The sequence below is a fragment of the Stegodyphus dumicola genome, chromosome 12 (genome assembly GCF_044657685.1).
Source record: "Stegodyphus dumicola isolate Sdum_Otavi_A_Nest chromosome 12, ASM4465768v1".
Classification (NCBI taxonomy): domain Eukaryota; kingdom Metazoa; phylum Arthropoda; class Arachnida; order Araneae; family Eresidae; genus Stegodyphus; species Stegodyphus dumicola.
Window position 1 is genome coordinate 69,720,991 of NC_140779.1, and position 26,592 is coordinate 69,747,582.

Genomic DNA, 26,592 nt, shown 5'->3' on the forward strand with positions numbered 1-26,592 from the left:
TGATCAACTCATAAAATGTTAAATTTAAATGCACACACTTTTCATCAGATTCCAAGACCTGTTTAAAGAGGATAATATTAAAAACTTGCAAAAACCTAAATAGTAACTTATAAGTTTACACTCCCAACCATTAAAGTTTATTTTACTAAGATTCATAGCTCTCTTAACTGAACCATAAGTTCCCATGTTTTATATATTCTGAAGACCTTACCTACATCAGTTTGACCAAGAATAAAAATTAATTTGCCAAAATATGGCCTCCTATAATCTAAAGCCTCCAGAAATACCCATACATTAAAATCACACTTAAAAGGTTATTATGCCAGCATTATCTGATCTTCCAATTACCTACTGTGTTCTTATAACCAAAGATTATAGGTTTGGTTATAGGAACTGCTCCAAAAAGTTCATTAGCTTCTGCACTGTATTAGTTACTTTATAAATAGAATATAGCATTATAAAATGTTACTGTGAAAGAGACCTTTCCAATACCTATTTGAAAAAGCATGATATATTATAAAAGCTCAGATTCTTTGTTTTCTTCAAAATATTATACTTAATTTAAATCAGATTAAGTCACAATATTTTCTCTGCAGCTGACAATCATATGATACAGTCAAAAGTCGTTAATCCGGACTCGTCGGGACTTCGGCGATTCCGGATTATCGATTTTTCCGGATTATAGATCATCAGTTTAAATCAGGAAGATGGCATGCAAAAATTACAAAATTAAAAATATGAAACCGTAATTTATGAAATAAAGAACAATTATGATCTAAAGGGTATCAAAATTTACAAAAAGAAAAAGCTCAATATTTATTTGTTTACTTTATTAAACATTTCCTTCAATGTAAGTTGCTTCGTTTCATGCGATAATACTTTCTCTTTAATTCTATTAAACAGACATAATTTCTTGTTTAGTTACAAAGTTCCGCTGTTCAAGTCCTATAATTGCTGTGTTGAGAATACCAACTAATTTGTCAATCGAAATGTTTTCGTTTTCAATAACCTCTGGGTCACTTTCTTCACTATCGGAAGCGAATTATAATGACGAGGAACTTGATTTAAATCATATCAAAGACAGAATGAAATACTACACTTAGTATGGAATTATAAACCAAATAAAATAAAAACATCTGCCCTGAAGATAAGGATACTGCCGACAAATCAACTTCCAATCCGCCGCGTGAAATTGATAAACAGATTTCGGATCTCAAAACATACTTTCGCTTTGTAGATACAAATTACATATTAGTAAATATATATCGGAAATTCTATTTGACATAATCTTTCTAATCTATCATAATCTAATAATGACGTTCCTGCCCCCCCCCCTCTGCCGCAGAGCAGCGTGAAATTGATAAACAGATTTCGGATTTCAAAACATACTTTCGCTTTGTAGTAAATATATATCGGAAATTCTATTTGACATAATCGAAAGTTCAAGCTTACTTTTATAAAATTGCTCAAACAGTCTGCAAAAAATAATAAGCCGGATCCAATTCGAAGATTAAGGAACAACGCAATCGGCAACATTAACTGAATTAGATAACTGAATTAGCTTAGCGTATAACTCCGTTACAATTTAAACGCGCATGCGCACAAACATATTCGCAGCCGTAAGGGTCTTACGCGCTCTCGTAAACGCCTGTGCGCATGCGTAAACGCGACGCATGCTCAGAAAGTTTGTAGCTTTGAGGTCCGGATTATAGATCATTCCGGATTATGGGTGTCCGAATTAACGACTTTTGACTGTATTAACTTTAAAGATAATGTCAATCAAAAGCATCCATAACTTTCAATAAATAGAAAATGAAGCCTGTATCAACTAACAATCAAGATAGGTAATGAAGTAAACTTAAAGGATTTAACAGAACTGATGAAATAACAAGAAAAATCTGTACAAATAAAATTATTAAATCTCAAAGATTAAGTAAATTACCAAATATTAACTTTTCGGGATTAACAACATTTTGACCAACATTAAAATCATTACAATCACACTCAAAAATCACACATGGGAGGGTTTGTCATTTCATCAAAAAGTGTTCTCAATTTTTAAACGCAGAAATGATTATAAGGGAAGCAAATAAATATACTGTTACATGTGTATGGGTTCATAATGTATTAAATGCACATAGATAGGTTGATGAAATCTATTTTCCCAAAGAAACACTTTACAGTTATCAAACTTTTCACCAAATCACTTGTACAGCTCTTCTCAGGATGACAGAGCACAATTAGTAGTTATTTTAAACTACTACAAATGTTAAATACAAGTACAGTCAAAAGTCGTTAATTCGGACACCCATAATCCGGAATGATCTATAATCCGGACCTCAAAGCTACAAACTTTCTGCGCATGCGTCGCGTTCACGCATGCGCACAGGCGTTTACGAGAGCGCGTAAGACCCTTACGGCTGCGAATATGTTTGTGCGCATGCGCGTTTAAATTGTAACGGAGTTATACGCTAAGCTAATTCAGTTATCTAATTCAGTTAATGTTGCCGATTGCGTTGTTCCTTAATCTTCGAATTGGATCCGACTTATTATTTTTTGCAGACTGTTAGAGCAATTTTATAAAAGTAAGCTTGAACTTTCGATTATGTCAAATAGAATTTCCGATATATATTTACTACAAAGCGAAAGTATGTTTTGAAATCCGAAATCTGTTTATCAATTTCACGCTGCTCTGCGGCAGAGGGGGGGGGCAGGAACGTCATTATTAGATTATGATAGATTAGAAAGATTATGTCAAATAGAATTTCCGATATATATTTACTAATATGTAATTTGTATCTACAAAGCGAAAGTATGTTTTGAGATCCGAAATCTGTTTATCAATTTCACGCGGCGGATTGGAAGTTGATTTGTCGGCAGTATCCTTATCTTCAGGGCAGATGTTTTTATTTTATTTGGTTTATAATTCCATACTAAGTGTAGTATTTCATTCTGTCTTTGATATGATTTAAATCAAGTTCCTCGTCATTATAATTCGCTTCCGATAGTGAAGAAAGTGACCCAGAGGTTATTGAAAACGAAAACATTTCGATTGACAAATTAGTCGGTATTCTCAACACAGCAATTATAGGACTTGAACAGCGGAACTTTGTAACTAAACAAGAAATTATGTCTGTTTAATAGAATTAAAGAGAAAGTATTATCGCATGAAACGAAGCAACTTACATTGAAGGAAATGTTTAATAAAGTAAACAAATAAATATTGAGCTTTTTCTTTTTGTAAATTTTGATACCCTTTAGATCATAATTGTTCTTTATTTCATAAATTACGGTTTCATATTTTTAATTTTGTAATTTTTGCATGCCATCTTCCTGATTTAAACTGATGATCTATAATCCGGAAAAATCGATAATCCGGAATCGCCGAAGTCCCGACGAGTCCGGATTAACGACTTTTGACTGTATATAAAAAAGCTTCAAAATGCATAAACTTGCACAGTGGTCTATCAATACTCTGAGCTGAACTAAGAACTGATGCTTTCTATGTTCTTATATAGTTTTCCCTAAGCTGCCACTGAGGGATTTCTAGCAAATTTATTTTTTTTTAAATTACTAAAAGGCATATACAGCTAAACATAGGACCAGATACAGTTACAATTACATATGAATCAAATCAATTACAGTTACACAGGGATCGAACCAAAATGCCACTTGAATGGTGACAAGTTTGGACAAACTTGGGCTAAACGGCCAAACTTGGTGGCAAAAATTAATCACCAAAAAAAAAAAGCATTGCCAACTCAGTGCTTAACGGTCTGCACTTGTGGCCTAATTTTTCTGCTGAGGCTTTGCATTCTGATGGTCTTTCATGTTACATTTTACAAGATATATTATAAATTACACATAATTTTATAAAAATTATTTACATACATGCAAAATTTGCAACAATATATATCGTTTTTTAAATTCTTCTAAAAAAGCTGTTACACAACATACCTTGTTTTTTTCAGCTGCACATTATAACTTAATTTTTCTAGAGTAATCTCACCACTTTTATGGTCAATAATGAGAACACATTCTTTTTGGTATGGCTTTTTAGATCCTTTAAATACAGTATTGGCAGTTCCAGATCCCTAAAATAAAATTAAACCTTTAACTCTCAAATGAAAATTTGCAATAACTATAATGGCAATTCTAAATATATGATACATTATATATTAGCAAATAACAACTTTCAAACATCAGACTATAGACATTCAAGAACAATCAGAAACTGTTTTAATGTTTGCAGTGTATGCAGGGTTAATCATTAAGCAATATAAACATGTGTTTAGGGTATCAGAGATGTGGGGACCACAAAAAGGTCCTTAGGTATTCAAGATAGGAGGCACCAAAAATCTATTGCTGGTTTTACCATGGTGCAGCAAAACCAAGAGAGAGAAGAAATGAAGAAAAAAAAAAAAAAAAAAAAAAAAAAAAAAAAACTGGTATAAACATACATAAGGGCATAAAAGTATTTTAAGGCCTCTAATGGTCTTAATCCGACACTGAGTGCATACCTAGTTTTAAGCAAATAACTTCATACAGTAAATAAATGAATAATGCAACATAAAAATTAGCACAAAAATACATAAAATTTATTACTGAGTAATGTTTTCCAAGAAGATTGCATAACTTCATCAAAATGCCACTGTTACTGCTAAGTAGATATAACAAACAAGAAATTTTTAAGTGCAGGTGTAAATTCAATATATCTGCAAAAAACATGCCAAATTTTGAATAAAATCATTATCTTAGATCTTATTTTTCTGTTGAAATAAACATGGCATCTTTTCTAATATGAAAACACATGGCAGTTGCTCAAAAGTTCCCAATTTCTACTTATTGTAAACCTTTTTATAATTTTCATACTATATTGGAAGAGCGCAATTTTTAATCAAATAAAATAAGACTTTTATATATGCATTAAAATTGCTGCTCCAACAACTTGAACTATAAAATTAACAGAATCAAACAACAGTAAAATACTGGTTATAAGATATACATTGTTAGGTGGCCATTTTGTCATTATTAGTTTTCTTAATGCAAAATAAAAACTGCCAAAAGAAATTCAGAATCCACAAAAGTTTATGATAACATGAAGTTACGTTACATTTTCTAAAATACAAACTTAGTGATAAAGACAAAAGAAACATCCAGAAGAATCAGTAACCAAACGAAAATCAGGCAAATATTAGCTCTGCACTGAGTAATTTTAAAATTAAAGAAACTAAATAATGAACTTTAAAACTATTATTTATGCATGCTTAGGTAATAAAATGTTTTCTTCTATGGATACAATGAAGAAATTGACAAAACATAAAGCTAAATATTTAAAACTGTCATTAGTCTTTATCATTAGATTAATAATACAGTCAAAAGTCGTTAATCCGGACTCGTCGGGACTTCAGCGATTCCGGATTATAGATCAGTTTAAATCTGGTAAGATGGCATGCTGAAATTACAAAATTAAAAATATGAAACAGTAATTTATGAAATAAAGAACAACTATGATCTAAAGGTTATCAAAATTTACAAAAAGAAAAAGCTTAATATTTATTTGTTTACTTTATTAAACATTCCTTTCAATGTAAGTTGTTTAAGTTGCTTCGTTTCATGCGATAACACTTTCTCTTTAATTCTATTAAACATACATAATTTCTTGTTTAGTTACAAAGTTCCGCTGTTCAAGTAGTATAATTGCTGTGTCGAGAATACCGACTAATTTGTCAATCGAAATTTTTTCGTTTTCAATAACCTCTGTGTCACTTTCTTCACTATCGGAAGCGAATTATAATGACGAGAACTTGATTTAAATCATATCAAAGACGGAGTACATCGAGATGAAATACTACACTTAGTAAGGAATTATAAGCCAAATAAAAACATCTGCCCTGAAGATAAGGATAGTGCTGACAGATCAACTTCCAATTCATTGTGTGCTGTGGCGCTGAAGAACTGAAGAAATGCTGAATGGAATGTGAAGTTAAAGTCCTTCCTCAATAAGCATGACATCCTTTTGCACCAACAATAAACATTTTCAGATACTTCTTAACTATATTATGAAATTTTGTTACACTAATATTAAGTTTAGCTGAGAATTTTCCAAACTGATAAATACCTATCTTCTTTCAACATCTCTGTTTTCAAATGTTGGTGGATTCAAACTCAATTGCACATTCATATGCCTTTTTGAAAATGCACTCTCCAAATCAGTACATATTGTTACGTTATTTTCTTCATGGGTTCATGCAGATTTGGAATGAATAACAATGACACTTGATGAAGTATCGAAACACACTTTATTTAGCCAATATTAATCAGGACAGATCCAAAATCACATTTTACAGTCGTCGAAGATCTACTATAAACACGCTGGAAAAATCAGCGACACAGCCTTCACACTGTCAGGCAATAACGTTGGAGACAGCTTCCTGCAAAGCACCCGACTCTGCTTTTCAGAGTACAGCTCCTGACTCTGCTTGGTCATTCTCGGAACTCCACGTACTCTCGAGACTCTCCACGCTACAACTCGCGATGCACTCGATGACACACGAGCACTGCTCCTGACTCTTTGGTTCAGTCGTTCCCATAGCTCAACATGCTCTCTCGACGATGCACTAACCGTGGTACACTACGAGACTCTTTTGGTGCACTCGACGACCCACTCGGCACTCACTGCCCGCCTGTCAACTCGATTGACTTCACATGGACTGACTAACTTGAGACTAACTATCTCGCACTTGATGAGGCACTCACGACGAGGCACACTCTAACTGACTGCAGACCAGCAGGGTTTATATAGCTTTCGGCTTGTGTTCGAGAACATTCTGGGCTAAACCGGTAAGAATCTGTTTCAGAAGATTCTCCATCTGTCCATGGCATATTGGCAAATGGGTGATTTCTCGCCAAATGTGGTAACACTGCCTTCCTTGCTATTTTATGGCAACCCTAAAACTGCTTTGTGGGGAAGCCATCTCACCGCGCCTGTACATTTCGTAGTTGTTACGTTATTTTCTTCCTTCACGTTTGTACGGGGTTCGTAGATTTGGAGTGAATAACGACAACACTTGATGAAGTATCGAAACACACTTTATTATTGTCAGGACAGCTGCAAAACATGTTTTACAGTCGTCGAGGAACTACTATAAACATACTGATACGATCAGCGATACAGCCTTCATGTTATCAGGCTATCACAGTGGAGACAGCTTCACTGCAAAGCACCCGAGTACAGCTCCCAACTCGATCAACTCCGCACGGACTGACTCATTAGACAAGACAAACACACTCTTACTGCGGACCAGCAGGGTTTATATAGCTTTCGGCTTGTGTTCGAGAACATTCTGGGCTAAACCAGTAAGAATTCGTTTGGTTCTTCATGCCAAATGTCGCCAAATGGACGATTTCTTGCCAAATGTGGCAACCCTGCCTTCCCTTGCCATTTTATGGCAAACCTAAAACTGCTTTGCGGGGTAGCTATCTTACTGTGCCTGTACATTTCATAACAATATAATTTGCCTTTTACATTTCTACAACATGTTACCTGATTATCCCAAATGCTTCTACATAACTTGACAGCAGTAAACAAGCTGTTTCAACAACAAACTATCATCTTATAATAAATGGCATTTTCCCTGTCATTGAAATATATGTTAGAATTGAAATATATGTCATTGAAATATATGTTAGTCTGAATTTTACGAGGAGCAAACAAATGACAATTACACATTGGCTTTTTTCACATTAGCAAAGTATGACATAGTACATCTGCAGGTTTCTTTCTCTCATTCATTCTTTCTTTTCTTTTTGACATACTTCTCCACGTTTCTCTAAAACCGTTTTATTCTTTACAAAAATTGCAGCACTCAGAAATAATAGACTCATAATATTGCAACAATATCCTAAAACCAGCAGTAAATGTTGAGGATTGCAGTTCTTCTTCTGATAAAGTATAAACCCCTTTTTTAAAATTTATAGCTTCAAGAAACTACTTTTCACAGTACTCTACTACAGATTTAAATACCTTTCATTATCTTTTGCTTTTAGCATCTTCCCCATATTAGTGACAGTTAATTTTAAATCTTCAAATATGCAACTTAATTGCTATTATGTGTTTCTGTTTTTCTTTTTCAAGTTCTACTTTCAGTTGATTTATTACTTTAGTGACACAAGATTACAACGTGTCACATTTCTTTTTATTTATTTAGATTTATTGCTGAATCTGCAATCAATATTTTAAGCATTTCACCCAAACCTGCTTTTAATAAGTAGCTCAATCTTAAATAATATCATTAAAATATTGCTTTCTACCCCACCAAGGTTTCCTCTGGTTTAAAAAAAAGTGCATACCTCAGATAAACCACAAAAACTGTACATCACTTGTCAAAGATATGGACTATGTATGGAAGTGAAAAGTTTTGAACAGGCAGTAAAGACAAAAAAAAAAAAAAAAGAAGAAGAAGAAGAAGAAGAAGAAGAGGGGGGTCTATATCTCCCGTTCCACTGGAAATTTTGCGTTTTCCATGTCTCGAAAGCGCGACTTAAGATACATATTTATATAACATTGTTCTAAATTAGGCCCTTTTCTGAAATAACAGAGTACTAATTTTTTTCCGTATTTCAATTTTACAACTCAAATTATGCCTAGATATTCAATTTTGTAAAATTTGGCTAATTTTTTAAAAACTACTCGTGCGATTTTTACAAAACTTGTTTGGCATAATTTGAGTTTTAGAATCGAAATATGGAACAAAATTGGCATTTCATTTCAGAAAAAGTCCAATTTTGTGTCAAAATACCTATATTAGAACAATGATATATATAAATCTAATGCATATCTTAAGTTGCGCTTTCGAGACATGAAACACACCAATTTGAATTTCGTCAATCGGCCCAGTAGAATGGGAGATAGTATAGAATTGCCTTTTTTTGCACAGTGTACCAATGTGTTTAAAAATATATTCAAGAAATAAAAAGTGGAGTGCAAAAGAGAAAACTGAATTATTTAATTTTTTCCCCCTACAGAACAAAAGTGTCTGATAACACCTTTATTTTAGAATAAATGTACCTACAATAACACAAGAAGTTGTTTGTATAAATAATTTGCATTATGTAATACATGATAAAGTAACAAGAGACTTTGAAATTTGGAGCACAGATTATCTAAGGTAGGTCCATGTGTACCCCAAAGCATCACCCCTCCTCTTTCAAAAAATTCCAGTCAGATTTTTTTAAGACATTTTAAAGTACTTCACACCTATGTTTAATGAATGAAACTCATCAAAGAACTTCAGCCTTGCATTACAGTTTAGACCAAAAAATGATCGAAATCTGAATCTCCAGAACAATTAACCAACTTCTGATGAATTTTCAAAAAATGACAGTTTAATTTTTTATTATTATTTCATGCCCAATAATTCAATTAGCCAAAAATTTTAATGTTAGGAAATCTACAGCTCGTTCATAAAGCTGACATTTCATCCATTTTTATTTAAACAAGAATGATAAAAAGTTATTCAATAGGTGAACTCTCTCTTTTCTCTTAAATTTCTTAAAATTTTACAGCATCCAGAATAAGTTTGTTTCTTCAACCATGACATTGACATAACTTAGAAATGCAGTTCCAGGTCTGAAATCCTTTATTTCTTAGCTAATATTGATACAGGGATTCTTCAAATTAAGAATGCATGGAAATTTCACATAATTCAGAGACGGAAAATACTACAAAATTTTGGCATACAAAATGTTTGAAATGAATCTGACACACCCCCTTTTTTTCTTTTTGATTTCCCAAAATATTGCCCCACCTTTTTTTAAAATATAATATTGAAGAGACTTTTTTTAACATTGTTGGCGCCTGATCGTCTACTGATCATATGTGCTATGCGAAACCTTTCGCATCTAACTTAGTTGCCTAGCAACGAATCTTGTAACGAGCATGCATCAATATCGTTTGTTTTTGTAATTCTTTTCTATTAGCTTGTTCAATGAGAAATTTGTTGCTTGGATGTTTGAATGGCTACTAATTGAGCGGTTAATTTTCAAATAGAATAAAAGATGGATATAAAAGAAAATTAGTTTTGTTATTTTGTAGCTACAGTCCATAACAAACATATTTCCTCTTAAAACAGGTTATTGTAGAATTACATATATTTAGTGCATTGGAGATACCCGTGAATAATTTGCCCATTCTCTAACACTGGTTTCTGGCAATTTTTCAGTCTTTAAGACAGAATGAATATTATTTTAAAGTATGAGGCTTACGGGTATGCCTAATACTTTAAAATTTTGATATTGAGCAATTATTATTACGGTGAAAACTAGCCATTAGGCTTTCACCACTACTAAGGCCAGAAGTGGTGGTCATTTTTATGGAGGCAGCTAATAGGTGACCACCCTTACTTCCTATGAGGGGACAGGGGACAGACAATTTACATTCATGCTTTCTCTAGGATTCAAAACTGGGCCCTTCGGTATTGCAGTTGGTTCCCCTAACACTATATCATCTGGGAAGCAATGAGCAATATTTTATCCATAGTGTTTTAAAATGTTCATAAATTATAAAACCAACCCGTTTGCCTTTTTTTTTTTATTATTATTAAAACAAGAAAGATGCAAAAAATGTTAATTGGGCAGTTTTCTATTCTGGAGGAGGAGAGATTACATATATAGAGAATTTTATTTAGTTTAGATGAAATGGTTTTCTTATTTATCACAATTTCCCTTTCAATAGACTTTTTTTCAACACTTTCTATGTCTTCTGAAGATAACTGTCTTTCTTCCATGTAATAAACAAATAATTTATTTTTGACAAATATGAACCGTACCTCAATATGAGGAACAGTGACTGTTACTTGGTGTCCTTCTCCAATATCTACAGTTGCCCTTTTTGTAGTATCCAAAGAAGCTGGCATAAAGTCATCTGAAAAATAAAACATTACAGACATTAGAAAAGAAACTACAAATGAAATTTTTTCAAAATACAATGTTGAATAATAAAAAAAAAAGGAAGGAATTAGTTGCTTAGGTTTCATTTAAAACAAATATTAATCTGCTTTTCAATAAAAATATTTAAAAAAATGAGGTGGTGAGAAAGAGAATAACCCTTAACAAGATTTTTTTCTCATCATTTCTTAAACCTTAGCATGTCTCATAAATTGAGTGGTGTGTTATTTTTGAGCTAAAGAGGCTTCCCATCGTTTGTGTAAATTATCCTAATATCTTAATATTAAATATATAAACTATCTTAGTTATGAATAATATATGTATAATTTTTATTATTTTTTTTTATTTTGACTTGGTAAAACAAATTATTAGCTTCTGAATTTGCAATCTAAAGCATTAAAATCTATAACTATTAACAAGCTTGTGGGGGGAATGCATATCTCAGAAATAAAGAAAAAAGCTACAACTAAATTAATTTTTATGTTATTTGTGTATGTAGTCAGCGAAAGTCAATGGTTAAAAGGCAATTAAAAATGAAATACCTACAAGATTTTTCATGCTACTTCAATGTTTATTTTACTTCCTACGAAAATTTACTTCTAAGAAATATTTTTAAAAGCATTTAGCAGGGTGGACAAACTTCATAACATTAAAAGCCTCATTTTAGGATTTAGAAAATTTCGAGAGCCATAATGAGATTTATTCGAGTCACAGTTTCGTATTTATATCATTTTAAAAATAATGAACAAATTTTCATGAAAAGAAATGTTTGAAGTACATTAACGTTTATTCCATATTGTTTATATTATCAATGTAGTTAACTTTAAATAAAAATTTGTATTTAATATGAAAAGATTAGTTTTACTGATATCAGTAGAAGTATTCACTACAGAGAGAATGGGACTGCTCCAATTTCAGTTATTTCTAAGTCGTTCTAAAATCACTTCGTGCTCGCACAAAGTGCCACACTATTTCAGTATGAATCAGCCTACATTTTAAAATATTCGGAGCTCTACAATTTCTAAAAACTAACTCTCAAATATTCTTAATAATTCTAGGTGATAATTTGTAGGTTTCTCACTCTTATTCTACTAAATGAATGTTGAGGAACCTAGCTAACTGTTCGCTGGGTTCAAATAACTAAAGTTGTAGACTAGAAGGGTTAACTACCCTTGTTTTCACTCAAAATAAGATGAACAGTTGGCCCCTTCCTTGAGCTTACACCAAAGCCTCTACTTAGGCTTGGTCTCAAAATAAGAACTATACTATAATTAACTAAGAGAGACTTAGCCGAAACAAGATCTAATGTAGTTGGCCTTTAATTTGAACTAGCCGGCAAATATCAAAAGGCATGTAATATACGGCCGAGCATAACAGCTTCAAGAGACACTTAGCCCGAAGGCAAATGTGCTACTCAGGATTTCTAGCTCTCTCACGAAGTAAATTCAACCTTCCTTAAATACTACTTCTAAAAACTCATTCGATTCATAAGACTCCATCGATAAACGAAATTTCAATCAAGCTAACAGAAAAGTTATCAAAGAATATAAAGACGACAGCTGGAACAACTTCGTTAACAGTCTATCACATATCAAGTACTCCGTGTGGAAAATTGCTAAAGCTATTAGAAGAAATAAAGATGAAATAAAACCTATTAATTACAATAATAAAGCTTTGACTAATCCAAAAGATATTACAAACGCTTTTACCAAATCTTATGGAAATCAATTCACTGTCAATCATTTTGTTAACGCTAATGATTCAGCAGTGACTGATCATGTGACTCAGCAGTTAGAAAGTCTCAAGAATCAGACCAAGCCACCTACCACACCCAGAGAGATTACAAACTTAATTCGAAAATTAAAATCAAGAAAAGCTCCAAAAATGACCAAATTACTAATAAAACCCTGCAAAACTTACCAAGAAAAGCCATCCTGCAACTATATTACATCTTCAATTCTTGCCTGCGTGTATGATTTCTTCGTAAACAATGGAAGCATGCAAAAATCATTGCCTCACAGCCAAGATTTAGCTATGAGACAATGATTTTCGCATGTTTCCGTTGTCCAAATCATAGCCAAGATTTTACTTATAGTTTTAAGGTGCGTTCAGACGTGGGCGTTAAAGGGCATAAAATACGGGAGACCTGTTCACACCTGCGAGAATGAGGTGTAAGTCGTGGCCAATGAGAGAAGCTAAATTTGCGCATGCGTGGAATGTCTACAACTTTCCCGCACTATTCTCCCGCTCGATTGATTTCCCGCGTTCGCTCTGCTTGTTTTTTTCGTTGTGTCATGGCTTTTTCAGCTCTCGACAAAGTTTTACTGGCTCAACAGAATGATCTTTTATCTGCTCTTCTCATTAGCCAAGAGGCAACAGAAGATGGTAAAAAACGAAAAAGAACGAAATGGTCGAGAGATATTTTTTTGAAAGACCAATACTTGGTTGGCGCATATATTTCTGTGCAAAGCAGTTTGGAATATTTCTGCATTGTACTCTATACTTTAAACATGCACATGCCTATTTATATATATAAAACCTTCTTCAATTTTTATATATAATTTCTCTTAGGAGAAGTACGATATTCTAAATATACCTAATTAAAAAAAAATCTTGAGGATAACTAACAGATAGCCTGTACATAATATATTTCCATTTTGCAGGTGTGAAAGCAGTTAAGCTAAAAACAATACTTATCATACATTATTATTATTATTATTATTTTAATTTTCAATCAAAAGGAACATGTTTCTATAACAGTGAAACGTGTGTGCTTAGCACTCCTTATTCACTGTCCCTTTCGATCACTATAGTAGTTTGCTGCACAACCAGTATCAATTATCTAGTACTAGTATCCCACAACTGGTCATAATGACCAGCAACCACAACTAGTACAATACTAGGAAACGTTCACCCAGCAATGTATTTTATGCTCAATCATTAAATACATTTTGCTGTGTTGCCACCTATTTCTAATAATTTGCATGTATAAGCCGCACCCCTGAATTTAATTTCAACATATGCTGTCATTTCTATTTATGACCAAATCTCAAAAGTAATTTCACATTGACAAATTTTAGGTACCCAAGTCTTCAAATACATCAAAATTATAAACATTCATACCTTATCCAGGAATTTCTACCAGAGAAATAGCATGAATTTAATGATCAAAATTCCATTCAAATGATAGTAATAAAGAGTGGATAACAATAATAAATACTATTCATTAAATTATAGCCCATGTTACGAATTATGTGGGCTATTCAGTTTCATTAAAAGTAAATTCCTTTCATGGAGAACGTAATTAAAAAACAGAACAGAACTTCAACAGGAGACAAAACTGTCTAGGCTCTTGACTGTTTTAAGGATATTCTTGACTGTTTTAAGGATATTTATTATAACTATATTTTTTCCTTCTTGGAATTCATAAGAGCATTTTCTCAAAAGATTAATCTTTTATTACTTATACAAAGCTTACACCATTGAATTGACTATTGTGACTATTCTTAAATAAGTGAAAATAATTTTTCTTTTTTCTTTAAAGTAATTTTTTTACTGTTAAAAAGAAACAGCAGATTCTTGATATTCATTTGATGTTTTAGTAAAATTAATTCATGAAGTTTGTTTGGAAAGAAAATCAGCATTTGAAGCAAATAGCAATACAATATTTCCAGCTTTTTCAATAAATTTATTCTTAAATACAAAAATAATTAAACAGGAAAAAAATTATAGTAATAATTTTTTTTAAAAATTATAGACAGAAAGAAAGTAATAATAATAATTTACACAGAAAAAATAAAATTTTTGCAATCATGCATTTTTTAAAGAATTTTTACAATAAAATGAAAATCATCTACAGGATCATACACAGCTTGCATAATCCTGAGCTTAACTTTCGCTTTACGAGTTTCATCCATATATTTCAATATAAATTGAAAAACTCATTAAAAATGCATGTCATCATCGCAGATTTCTTGCGAGATCAACTCTTTATTTCGTTCGGATACGATTACAACTCATTCGGATACGATGTGTTCCATATTAAAAAAAACGTCGCCTTCGATGTGACAGCGAAATCGTCTAAAGAAAGTCGCTTCGTTTTAGCTTCGCTCTGATTGGTCGACGCTTATCCCAAACGCAGCGTAAAGTTAAAAACTTTGAACCCTATGCCACGAGTCCTAAACCAGATTCTGTGACGTAGCAGAGACTGGTTGCCTTGGCAACGGAGCTCGGCTTTAACCACTTATGCCGCTTACGCCCTCGTCTGAACGGGCCCTTAGGGTGTGTTCAAACGGCGGCGTAAAGGGCATAGAGGCGTAGTCATAAGGGCATAAAATACGGGAATTCCGTTCACACTTGCGAGAACGGGGTGTAAGCCGTGGCCAATGAGAGAAGCTAAATTTGCGCATGTGTGGATGTGTCTACAACTTTCCCGCGCTGTTCTCCTGCTCGATTGATTTCCCGCGTTCGCTCTGCTTGTTTTGTGACAGTGAAATCTTCTGTAGAACGCCGCTTCGTTTTAGCTTAGCTCTGATTGGTCGATGCTTATCCCAAACTCGGCGTAAAGTTGAAAACTTTGAACCCTATGCCACGAGCCCTAAACCAGACTTTGTGACGTTGCACAGACTGGTTGCCTTGGTAACGGGGCTCGGCTTTAACCACTTATGCCCTTTACGCCCCCGTCTGAACGAAGCTTTATTGATCAAATTACAAAACGCTATGGACTTTGTTCCTGCCAAAGCAGGTAGACTTTGTGTAAGAAACGTGTTTCAATGTACTGCAAATTGTGTTTTTCATCATTTTACATCATGACAATTATTGCTTATAAGAAGAATAATTTTTATGAAATTTTAAAAATGCCTTACAATACATCCTGCAAGAGATGGCGCCACCAAAGCTCTGGTCAACTAAAATGCTTTTCATCCCTAATAATAGATGGCGCAACAGGAGCCTCTGTCACTAGCAATCTCTAACTTCTAGCACAGTACTTCCATATTTATTGGATACAACTTATTCGATTCTTCACGCATTTAAAAGTCAAGTATATTATATTGGTAAAGGCTGTTAATGGCCGATTGCTTTTACTAAGTGATAAGACATAGACATAGACTACGCTTTCCTTTTTTTCCTGACTTCTGCCATGCAAACAACTCCGCGCCGCTTATGCTTCCCTGTCTAAAATGACGTCGTAGCTTTTTACCTGCGTATGTAAAAATTATTTGCATTCAACTATGATCGAAAAGTAATTAGTCTGCCACAGAAATAACTTTTGATATGCCTAAAAATAAAGATGGTGATTAGCCGAAATTAGTTTTGTCAACGTTTTATCCACCCAGCCATGTCTACAGCCAGAAGTTAAAAGTAACGGATTCATGACTGCGATAAATAAAAATATAAAATCATTTCAAGAATTTTCGCGCAATTTGCCAATGAAAATTGATCAGCAAATACACAAATAATATATAAAACTCTCCGCCTTTCGAAAATAGATTCAAACTTGTCTTACTTTTTCCCTTTTCAAGAAACACTTTTGCATTCCAAGCATCATTCGGTTTTGTGCCATTTTGCTTTAGTTTCCAGCATTACAAACATGCAAGTTTAATTTATTGTTATTCTGGACGTATTAATGTACAGTTTTAAATACTTTTCAGTAGAGTTTTTGTATATTTTTGCATTTTAAAAATTAATTTGATATTATTTGATTTTGAATAAATTTTTCAAGTACTTATTTGAAATTTGCCATGTTCTGATCATTTTTGATCTTTTCGACTTTTGCCATGCGATTTTGCTAGGGAATGACCTTTTTTGCAAAAAATTAGCATTTTTACTTCCTTGTATGAAGTAAAAAGAAAGTATTGTAATCGCGAAACGTTTCTGGCAGCATACACTGAAGTGACAAAAGTCACGGGATAGCAATATGCAAATATACAGATGTCAGTAGTATCGCGTAGAAAATGTATAAATGCGAAGTGCTTTGGCAGGGCTTTCATTTGTGTTCAAGTTATTCATGTGAAGAGGCTCTGACGTGATTATGGCCGCACGACGAGAATTAACATTCCGATATCCACAGTGTCAAGAGTGTGCCGAGAGTATCTAATTTCAGGCATAACATCCCACCATGGACAGCGCAGTGGCCGACCACCTGCATTTAACGACTGAGACCAGCGACGTCTGCGTAGAGTTGTCAATGTTCACAGACAAGCAACACTGCGCCAAATAACCACAGAAATCAATGTGGGACGTACGAGGGACGTGTCCGATAGGACAGTGCGGCGAAATTTGTCTTCATTGGGCTATGCCAGCAGAAGACCGACTCGAGTGCCTTTACTGACAGCACGACATCGCCTGCAGCGACTCTCGTGGGCTCGTCAGCATATCGGTTGGTCCCTAAACGAATGGAAAACCGTGGCTTGGTCAGATGAGTCACGATTTCAGTTGGTAAGAGCTGATGGTAGGGTTCGAGTGAGGCGCAGACCCCACGAAGCCATGGACCCAAGTTGTCAACAAGGCACTGTTCAAGCTGGTGGTGGTTCCATAATGGTCTGGGCTGTTTTTACATGGCATGGACACGGTCCTCTGGTGAAACTGAACCGATCATTGACTGGAAATGGATACCTTCAGCTACTTGGAGATCACTTCATTCATGGACTTCACGTACTCAAACAACGATGGGATTTTTATGGATGACAATACGCCATGTCACCGGGCCACAATTGTTCGCGATTGGTTAGAAGAACATTCTGGAGAATTCCAGCGAATGATCTGGCCACCGAGATCGCCCGACATGAATCCCATCGAAAATTTATGAGACATCATCGAGAGGTCAGTTGGTGCCCAAAACCCTGCACCGTCAACACTTTCACAATTATGGACGTCTATAGAGGCAGCATGGCTCAATATTCCTGCAGGGGACTTCCAACGACTTGTTGAGTCCATGCCACGTCGAGTTGCTGCACTTCGCCGGGCAAAAGGAGGACCGACAAAATATTAGGAGGTATCCCATGACTTTTGTGATTTCACGTATTTCAACAAAAATATCCATTTTGACCACTATCGAATGCAATTTAACGATGTTTTTGTGTGACATCTGTACGTAAGCAGAGTAAAAGACTCTTTTTCTCCAAAAAAATTATAAAACTGCTTTAAAATGAATTCTGGAAAGAATTTTTCGTGGCGTCTGTACGTACGTATTTCGCATAACTCAAAAACGAGTAGCTTCAGAACGCTGAAATTTTGTATATAGGACTGCTATAGCATGCAGATGTGCACCTCGTATTTTGGTTGCAATCGGCCGCACCATACCGTATATAAATATATTTATATATATTGTAATGTATTTTGCAGTAATTTACAAAACAGACAATCTTCTTAGTAGAACATAAATTTTATTTCTAGTTCACGGTGATAGACAAATTTTATACAATTCTTAAGTGGCAAAACTTTCATCCTACTCCTAGCTGTAAAATCTTCAGAATACTAATCTTTTTTTTAACAATATCTCTCGTTGCTGAGTAACGGTTTGATACAAATATGGCGTTGCCACTTCAACAATAATTATATTTATTTATTAAATAACAAGATATTACAATATATCCACTCTGTTACCCGGCTCAGTTATCTCAGTTTCTTTACTCTTATATGTTTGTAAATTGTGCATCTTTTGCTTTAAAAATGATTGAATTATGTTGTTCTTATCTTCCGGTTAAGGTTTTTATGACTTTAGTAAATCTGCAAGCAATATTTGTACATTATCAACAATTTAAAAGCTGTTTTTTAAGTGCGGTTAAGCCTAATTTTTAAATAACATGGCGGAAAACATTTGTTTGCATTTGAAACAGTAGAATAGTAGATTTGTTGCCAATCTAGAGAGACTAAGCTTCGCAACAACAAAGATAACGTCTTCATTTATTATTGGGAATTAAATCATGCTTAAATCTCTCTGGAATTTTTTCTAGGAAATAAGTGTTAAGATTTACTTCGTAATTGTTTATATATATATATATATTGAGTTTTTATGTATTTTTGCCTTGTCGAGAAGTGAGAACTGAATTAATTGAATGAGAAATACTGAATCGTCTGTGAAAGTTTCTTCTTTTGTTTTGTTTGCTTAATTTCTTTTATACATCGTTCTAGATTTATTATAATAATTGAATAAAACATGTGGCAACGATTAGATAATTCTTCAAATAATCCCACGAACACAATACCCTTCACGTAGATTACAATCTCAATTGCCGTCCTCAAGCTACTATTTCGGCAGAGCTGGTAACGCCGCGTTCAGCAATAATTCATTATTGGTATTGGTTATAATATGAACGAAATAAAACGCTGTTATGTGAACCTAGCACCAGAGTGTCGCTATAGTAAACAAATATAGTGAATTTTAAAGACTGCATTTATTCTATTGTGGTTTATGCGCTATTGACGAAATAAATTTAATTCTATCCAATAAGTTTAAATAAAATGCAAGAAAAATTCGCATAATTTAATATTCCGTACAAGGAAGTCATGTGGTGTACACATCAGATTTTTTACTTAAAAAATTTGATTGGCAATTTATTTTGCTTGTTCTACTTTTGGCCATTTGCTATTCTATTGTGGTTTATGTGCTATTGACAAAGTAGATTTAATTCAATCCAAGAAGTTTAAATGAAATGCAAGAAAAATTCGTATAATTTAATATTCCGTACAAGGCAGTCATGTGGTGTACACATCAGATTTTTTACTTTAAAAATTTGATTGGCAATTTATTTTGCTTGTTCTATTTTTGGCCATTTGCTTATTCAGTTTTTACACAATCTTTTACATACAATTTGTTTTATTTTCAACCCGATCAAGTTCCGATTTATTACCTCGCAAATAGAGGTGACGAAACAAAATCACTTCTTTTACTATTGTTATTTGAGCGGGGATTGATTAGTTCCCCTTGAAAAGTCAATCTTCCTTCGATAGCAATAATTAGTTTGTTTTTAGTCCAAAGGGATTTGAATCCCGAAGGACTATTAGTTTCGTTTTGGCATTTTGCGTCGGACTCATAAATGTCGGTTCACTTTTCAAACTGTTGCCACAAAATGTTAGAGTCCTGCATTATATTTGAAGAAATTAAATAATGAAAAATCTGCATAAATGTATGCATATTTCTCGTATTGTGATAAAACAACGGTACATAGAGTCATCGAATTTTGAATAACGTAATCCTCCAACGAATATGAGCATGTGGAAGACCAAATTTGAAATTTGAAATTTGTTTTATGATCGATTTCCTATTTTTTAAAACTTTGACGAATTTTTGATTAACAAACTCAAGGATTTCAAAGCGAGCAATGGCAACGTTGTGCAGAAAAAACATTTTTATCTCCAGCGCGTGAGTCTCTGTATCGGAAATTCTAAAGATATGCTCGTTTTAAAACTATTTTGCCATATTGCTGTTGCACTGGATCTTATGGTTTAAGTGCGAGGAACATGATATTTAATAAAGAAAGGTAACACACAAAATGTTAAAAAAACGCCCCTTTGGATGTAATTTAAAATCTGAAACATTTCAGATTTTTTTTTTAAAGGTTTTTGTTCTTTTGGCAATATTTTTTTTTTTTTTTTTCAATTTAAAATTTTTTTATTTTGACTTTTTGATTTTTTTTTAACTCACTTGAACAAAAGAAATTTATTTATTTATTTATTTCACTTGGAAATAATTGCTTCTTCTTTTCATATAATAAATTTTATTGCTTCCTATGCATCTTCAGCATAAGTTTTAGGCATTTTTGTTCATATGTTTTTCTTTTAATTACTTTCAATACATGAGTGTGTGTGTGTGTATGTATATGTATTTCTTTTAATTACTTTTAATATATGTGTGTGTATATATATTTAGGGATATGTGACATCTTGAGACTAGATGATAGCTGCAACAGATTCGGTAGAGAGGTAGAGCTGTAATGGAATAGGAAAGTTTACTGCACAGATATGACAACACTGCAAAGAGATGTAGTCGAAGACAAGATATAATTTATCGCTGGACGACTGAATTCTTGACATACATGTTTTCATTCACACATCATAATTTTGTGTAGCTTCATAAGGTGTTTGTTTCCTCCTTCCTTTTCGCATGCCTTTATGGTATAACTGAAAGCACGCTCGATACATACAAAAGTACTCATACAGTTCTTTTCAGTATGACCAAGCACAATCAATAAGAATATTAAACACAAGGCAGTGCAAAGTGAAAGCTCACACGGTTATCTCAATACTCTGAACTAAATTAAAAAACTTATATTGTCTTCAGTTTTTGTATAGTCGGGAGGCGAGAAGTTCAAATTCTAGTGACGGTATTGCACATTTCTTCAATGTTCTGGATTCTAAATGACTCTACAAGGAACGCCCGATTTTTTTTTTTTTTTTTTTTGTTTTTTTTTTTTTTGATAGTGAATGATAATTCATCACCAGCAGGATTTGGCGATTGGGTCCCCTAATCCCTAGTCACCTTTTAAAAGTGGGAGTATGTAAGGTATATTCTCGCTCCTTTCCGCATGCTGTCGTGGTACTGGAAGCCCATTTGATGCATATTCGGGAAGTCCGGAGTTCGAATCCCAGCTAGAGCATTCCTAATTTTCCATGTTCCAGCATCAATATAACGTAATCATTCTACAGCTTATGACATCTTTTGACAATGGACCACAGAGCGAAATGACCGACGCATTCAGCAGCAGCGACGCCAAGTGGAAAGTGAGAAGTGCACATTCAGGAGTATAAGAGATTCAAAAGATATCTTGAACTGTGACTGGACAAGAATTGCCCGCACTACAGAATTACATAAGAAAGCATGAAATGGATTAATTTTGAAAACATGCAGTCTAGAAAAAAGTCATAAACAATGGCCTTTTTTTGGAAGAGAAAGGAGATATATATACATAGCAAAATGAAGAATTATGGGGCTATTGCTAATTTAAGTCATAAGTTTGATTTACATATATTTTAACTTCCCCCTCTTCAAAGAGAAAAAGACTTGGCGACAGAGAAGCCGTTTTGAGAGAACAAACAATACACAATACAGCAGGGGGAAAAAATCGATTAAAATAAGTTTTTAAATAATTACAAAATTTTGAATATAGCATTCTTGAAAATAATGCAAACTTCGGAATTTTCGGACCAATTTTAAAAGTTTATTTATTTCGTTTTCTTTCGAAATATAAGTCTAAAGTCTATAAATATATGTCTATAAATATAAGTCTAAATGCATTTTTCTCTCCGACTAGCATAAACAGTGCTTTAAAACTAGAATCTTCACTTTTTCAAGAAATAATTGTAAAAATTCACAGTTCTCGAAATCCTTGCTTAAATATCATAACGTAATTCTTATAATCCTTCGCTTGGCAGTCTTTTGTAGAACTGCTATATTTTAAAATGAAACCGAAAATTTTCTTGTACACATCCATGAAATTCTAGCAAAACTAATTATATACTGATTATAAAAGAATCCATATTTTCTTACTGTAAAGTAATGTAAAATGGACTTTAGAAATTAATAACATTTAAAGTAACAAAATAGCTTTGATAAAAATGTGCAGGTCCTTACCAGCAACTACTTACTGATTGCTGGGAGATGCTTAAATAAAATAGCAAATAGAAACATTCGTACGCTATACATGTTAAATTACTTTTAGCATTGTACAAATACATCAAAGTTACCAATTATTAATTATGGCCATAAATATTCTTCAATATTATATACTTTAAGTATACACATAATACGAAACTTCAAATTAAAATTAAGACTAATAACGTGCATATTCAAGTTCAGTATTGCAAATTTATTTAATACAAATTTTGCATTACCCTGCAAAAATAATGCTACATGCATATGGCTTCGTAATTGATTAAAAGCACATAAATCTGATGAAAGCTTAATGAAATTTATTTTCTAGTAGATAAAAAAATAAAACTAATAGTTTAGGAACTTTTCAAACAAAAGTTCTCATAAAGTTCTTCTCAGTATGACAAAGCACAATTCCACTTCAAGCTAATAAGAATGTTAAACACAATAAAATGCAAAAAGAAAGCTCGCACGGTATAACCTCCCGTTACTCAGAACGGAACTAAAAAACTGATACTTTCTCCAGCCTTGTATAGTTTTCTCCCATTCGCTGCGAAATCTCCAGTACCTTTAATTTCTCGAAATTGCAGGAAGCCATACAGTTACATAGGGCAGAATACAGTTACAGATACACAGGAATTGGACCAGTTAAAGTCGGAGCCACGAAGCTCAGCTACTTTTGGAGATTTAGAGCGAAATTTGGTGATTAAAAATTACAGAACAAACAATACAGCAGCAACCAAAAATGCCATCGTCAACGTGGCGCTTTCTCTTAGTGTTGAATAGATTTACCCCTGCGCCTCTATATATTTTTGGCAATTGCTACATTATACAAGAGATATTACAGTTTACATACAATTTCACTAAATCATTTACATATACCCAAAATTCATAATAATAATGAAAAAAAATTAAATATTAGTAGTTGTGCATATGTGGTAGCATTTGGTGATAAACTATGGCTACAGGAATACTGCAACAACAAAGGGAAATGAGCAATGTTACCAGCAGCAAAGCTGAAACCGAAAAGTGCGCATTCAGAAGTGTGGTAGAGTCAAAAGTTATCTTGAGCTGTGAAATGGATGAAGAGCTGTTTGCATTGTAGGATTACATATAAAAGTACGAAATAGATTTTAAGTTTGAAACCATACAATCAAAAAACGTTATTTATACACAATGGCTATTCTTAAAAGAAAAAGGAGAAACACACAAATTAAAATGGAGAATTACAGGGCTATTGGAAATTAAGTTATAATTTTGATTTACATATTTTCTATCTTACATATTTATATAAATGCATGTGCGTGCAACAGTTTAAATTTTATACTATTTTTTCTAAAATCTTTTCGAATCAAAGCAAGTGTAAAAAAGCCAGCGTTATTTCAAAAGTTAATGCAGATAAACATTAAACATGGACGTTAAATAGTCCCTAGAAAATTAAAGAGGGATGCCATCAAATATTTTCCTGAAAAGTGGATCTAGTTTTAGACACCAGCCTTCTTTGTTTTTCTAACAGTACAATCCAAATTTTTATGAGGAATCTTCTCTTTTCCCACAATGCGTCTTCGCGATATCATCAATAGCATATTAATCGAAAGATCCCAGAGTTCGAATCTTGATGACGATATAGTTGATTTTCTCATATTACACGCTCTAAAATACTTACTAAATAAATGGTGCTCAAGCTGAAATATGGTCGACGATAATTCATCATCGCCTGGATTTAGCGACTGCGTTTTCTCCCTCTCCCGACATTCTTTAAGCAGGCGAGAATAAGGAATTTTAGCTTTCTCCTAGTGTTTTGTCTTAGTGATGAAATGGTAGCACAAACCCCCCCCCCAAAAAAAAAAAAAAATCTTATGGCTCGTTAACCATAAGATCAGAAGTTTCCCGGCGAAGGCATAGTTGTTTTTCTCCCCTTCTCGCTCTGCCAAGGCGGTCTCTGAGTTAGTCGCATGAAGCAATCGCTGAATTCACAGCCTCTCGTTTATAAAAAATTACTAAAAATAATTCCAAAATAAAGTATTGGTAAATAAACTAAAACTCTAAGTTTATTTCTGAAGCTATAATAGCTTTAATTACAACATTTTAAAATTATATTATTATTATTTTAAGATGCGCAAAACCATCGACAACAATGTAGAGGCCTACTTGACAAAATCAGTTCGACAAAATATAAAAAATTCTTAAATGAAAATTAAACATTTCTAGACCTTAAATACTTCTTTAATGATATTTATTTAAAAACCTCTTCTCACGACTAACAACAGTTACAACAGTTAGGAGGAACTATCGCTGTAGTATTACAATATTTGGAACTGAAGATGTGTTTTAAAATAAACTGGAAAAATTCGAAAGAACCGGTTTTCAACGTTCCTGTTTCGTTTTCATCAGCAATAAATGTAATAAAGCTCTAAAATATTTCTCTCTTAACAAGGAATTTTTCTTTATTAAATGTCACCGTAATCATAATTTAGTTCGTATTCGTAATTTTGACTCAAAAGTTTCGACGGAATGAAATAGGTATAACAAGAATATGCAGCGTTTGAAATCTAGTGGTGGCTCCTTTAAATATTTTATTCAGAGTAAAAATTATTTTTCTTCTTAGTTTAATTCCACATGATAAATTTAGAATCTTACTATTCTCGACGATCTACATGAGTAACCCCTATATAACCCCTATAAATAATGTTTCACGCGAAAATTGCCGCCTCCAATAAATGTACTGCTCGGGGCAAAGCACATCCTCCACTCTGTAGCTATGCCTTTGGGAAACTCTAATAAACTACATGGGTTTAAACATAATCGGGGGGGGGCCTTTCGGTAGGATACATTTAAGAAGCTCTTAGTTAATACAATTATAAATTTGCAGATGATCATAAAATTAAGAAAGTAGGAAATCTAGATAACCCAAAGCTCATTTTTAATACCAGCTTTAAATTCAGGGTGGTCTTAACAGAATTATTGGCTCTGTATTTAGTAGTATATTATGGCCTTAAAACAAGGCAACATTTTTAAGAATCACAATAAATTTGCCAAAATATAAGCTTGTTTAGCGGAGCTTCAGCAGTGCTCATATGCTAAAATAGGATTATTAAAACTGGGGGAGGGGGAATTCGGAATATGACGAGCATTAGTGGTTATCACTTGAAGGAACTGTTTCAAAATGTACTTCGAGTATTAAAAAAAAGTCACAGATCGACAAGATGACCATTAAAGATGAACTTGAATAGCACCGGGGGCTACTGCTAATTGCTGGGTCAGTAGGACTGGAAACTCGCAGGGTGAAAAAAAACTTCCTTTTTCCTAAATGACACTTGTTAACATTTGGGGCAATGATCCACATAAATCGCCAATGAAGTTTCTCCTGCTTATGCTCAAATGGAAAGGAAAGTTTTACTTTCCTCTTGGGGAATGGTCATGAAGTGAGTTCATGAAAGTCAGCAAAAACCCTTTAATCATTTATAAAATAAATAAAAAGCGCCACAATGGAAATCACAAAGTATTTAAGAGCAAATTCTCACTTTTACTGAATGGTATACATGTAAATTATTTTATGTTAATTTACTTCATACTGTTTAAAACCGTATTAACGTTTTCTACTTTTTTCCTAACGTATTAAAATTTAACGAATGGCTCGAAGGTCTAGTAAAGTTGACGATTATTAAAACAATCTCTCTCAACCTTTAAATCTATTATAAGGTATTTTCTCCCTCCTTCCAGCATACCTTCGTGGTGTAACAGTAGAACACTCGGAGCGTATTCGAGAGGTCTATGTTCAGAGTCCCGGCGAGAGCGTTTCTCATTTTTCATATCTCCAGCTTCAAAATAAACTAATGACTCTATATACACACACACACTTTTCTATGAATAACGAGGCGTCATACCCAGTTAAAAGAATTTTAACAGCTGGGGACTTTGTACAGCAGTCAAAAAGAAATATTTGCTGTAACGAGCAGTTCTTATAACGAGCATCGAACTGTAGTAGAAGGGAAGCACAATACACGACTACACAAACACATTTGGCGTTATTTCTGAGGTTGCGGCTATTGGTA

The 26,592-nt window shown here is 33.4% G+C and overlaps 1 protein-coding gene across 2 annotated transcripts in view; it reads right to left on the bottom strand.

The window, feature by feature from the left end:
- The window catches only part of Eaf (ELL-associated factor), a 121,393-nt gene that overhangs the window by 29,741 nt on the left and 65,060 nt on the right, over positions 1-26,592 (bottom strand). For both annotated transcript variants that reach the window (XM_085806539.1, XM_085806538.1), the window contains exons 2-3: positions 10,830-10,924; positions 3,958-4,094 (exon numbers count right to left, since the gene is read on the bottom strand). In XM_085806539.1, the coding sequence (XP_085662665.1) occupies positions 3,958-4,094; positions 10,830-10,924 (232 nt within the window). The remainder of the gene's footprint in view (positions 1-3,957; positions 4,095-10,829; positions 10,925-26,592) is intronic.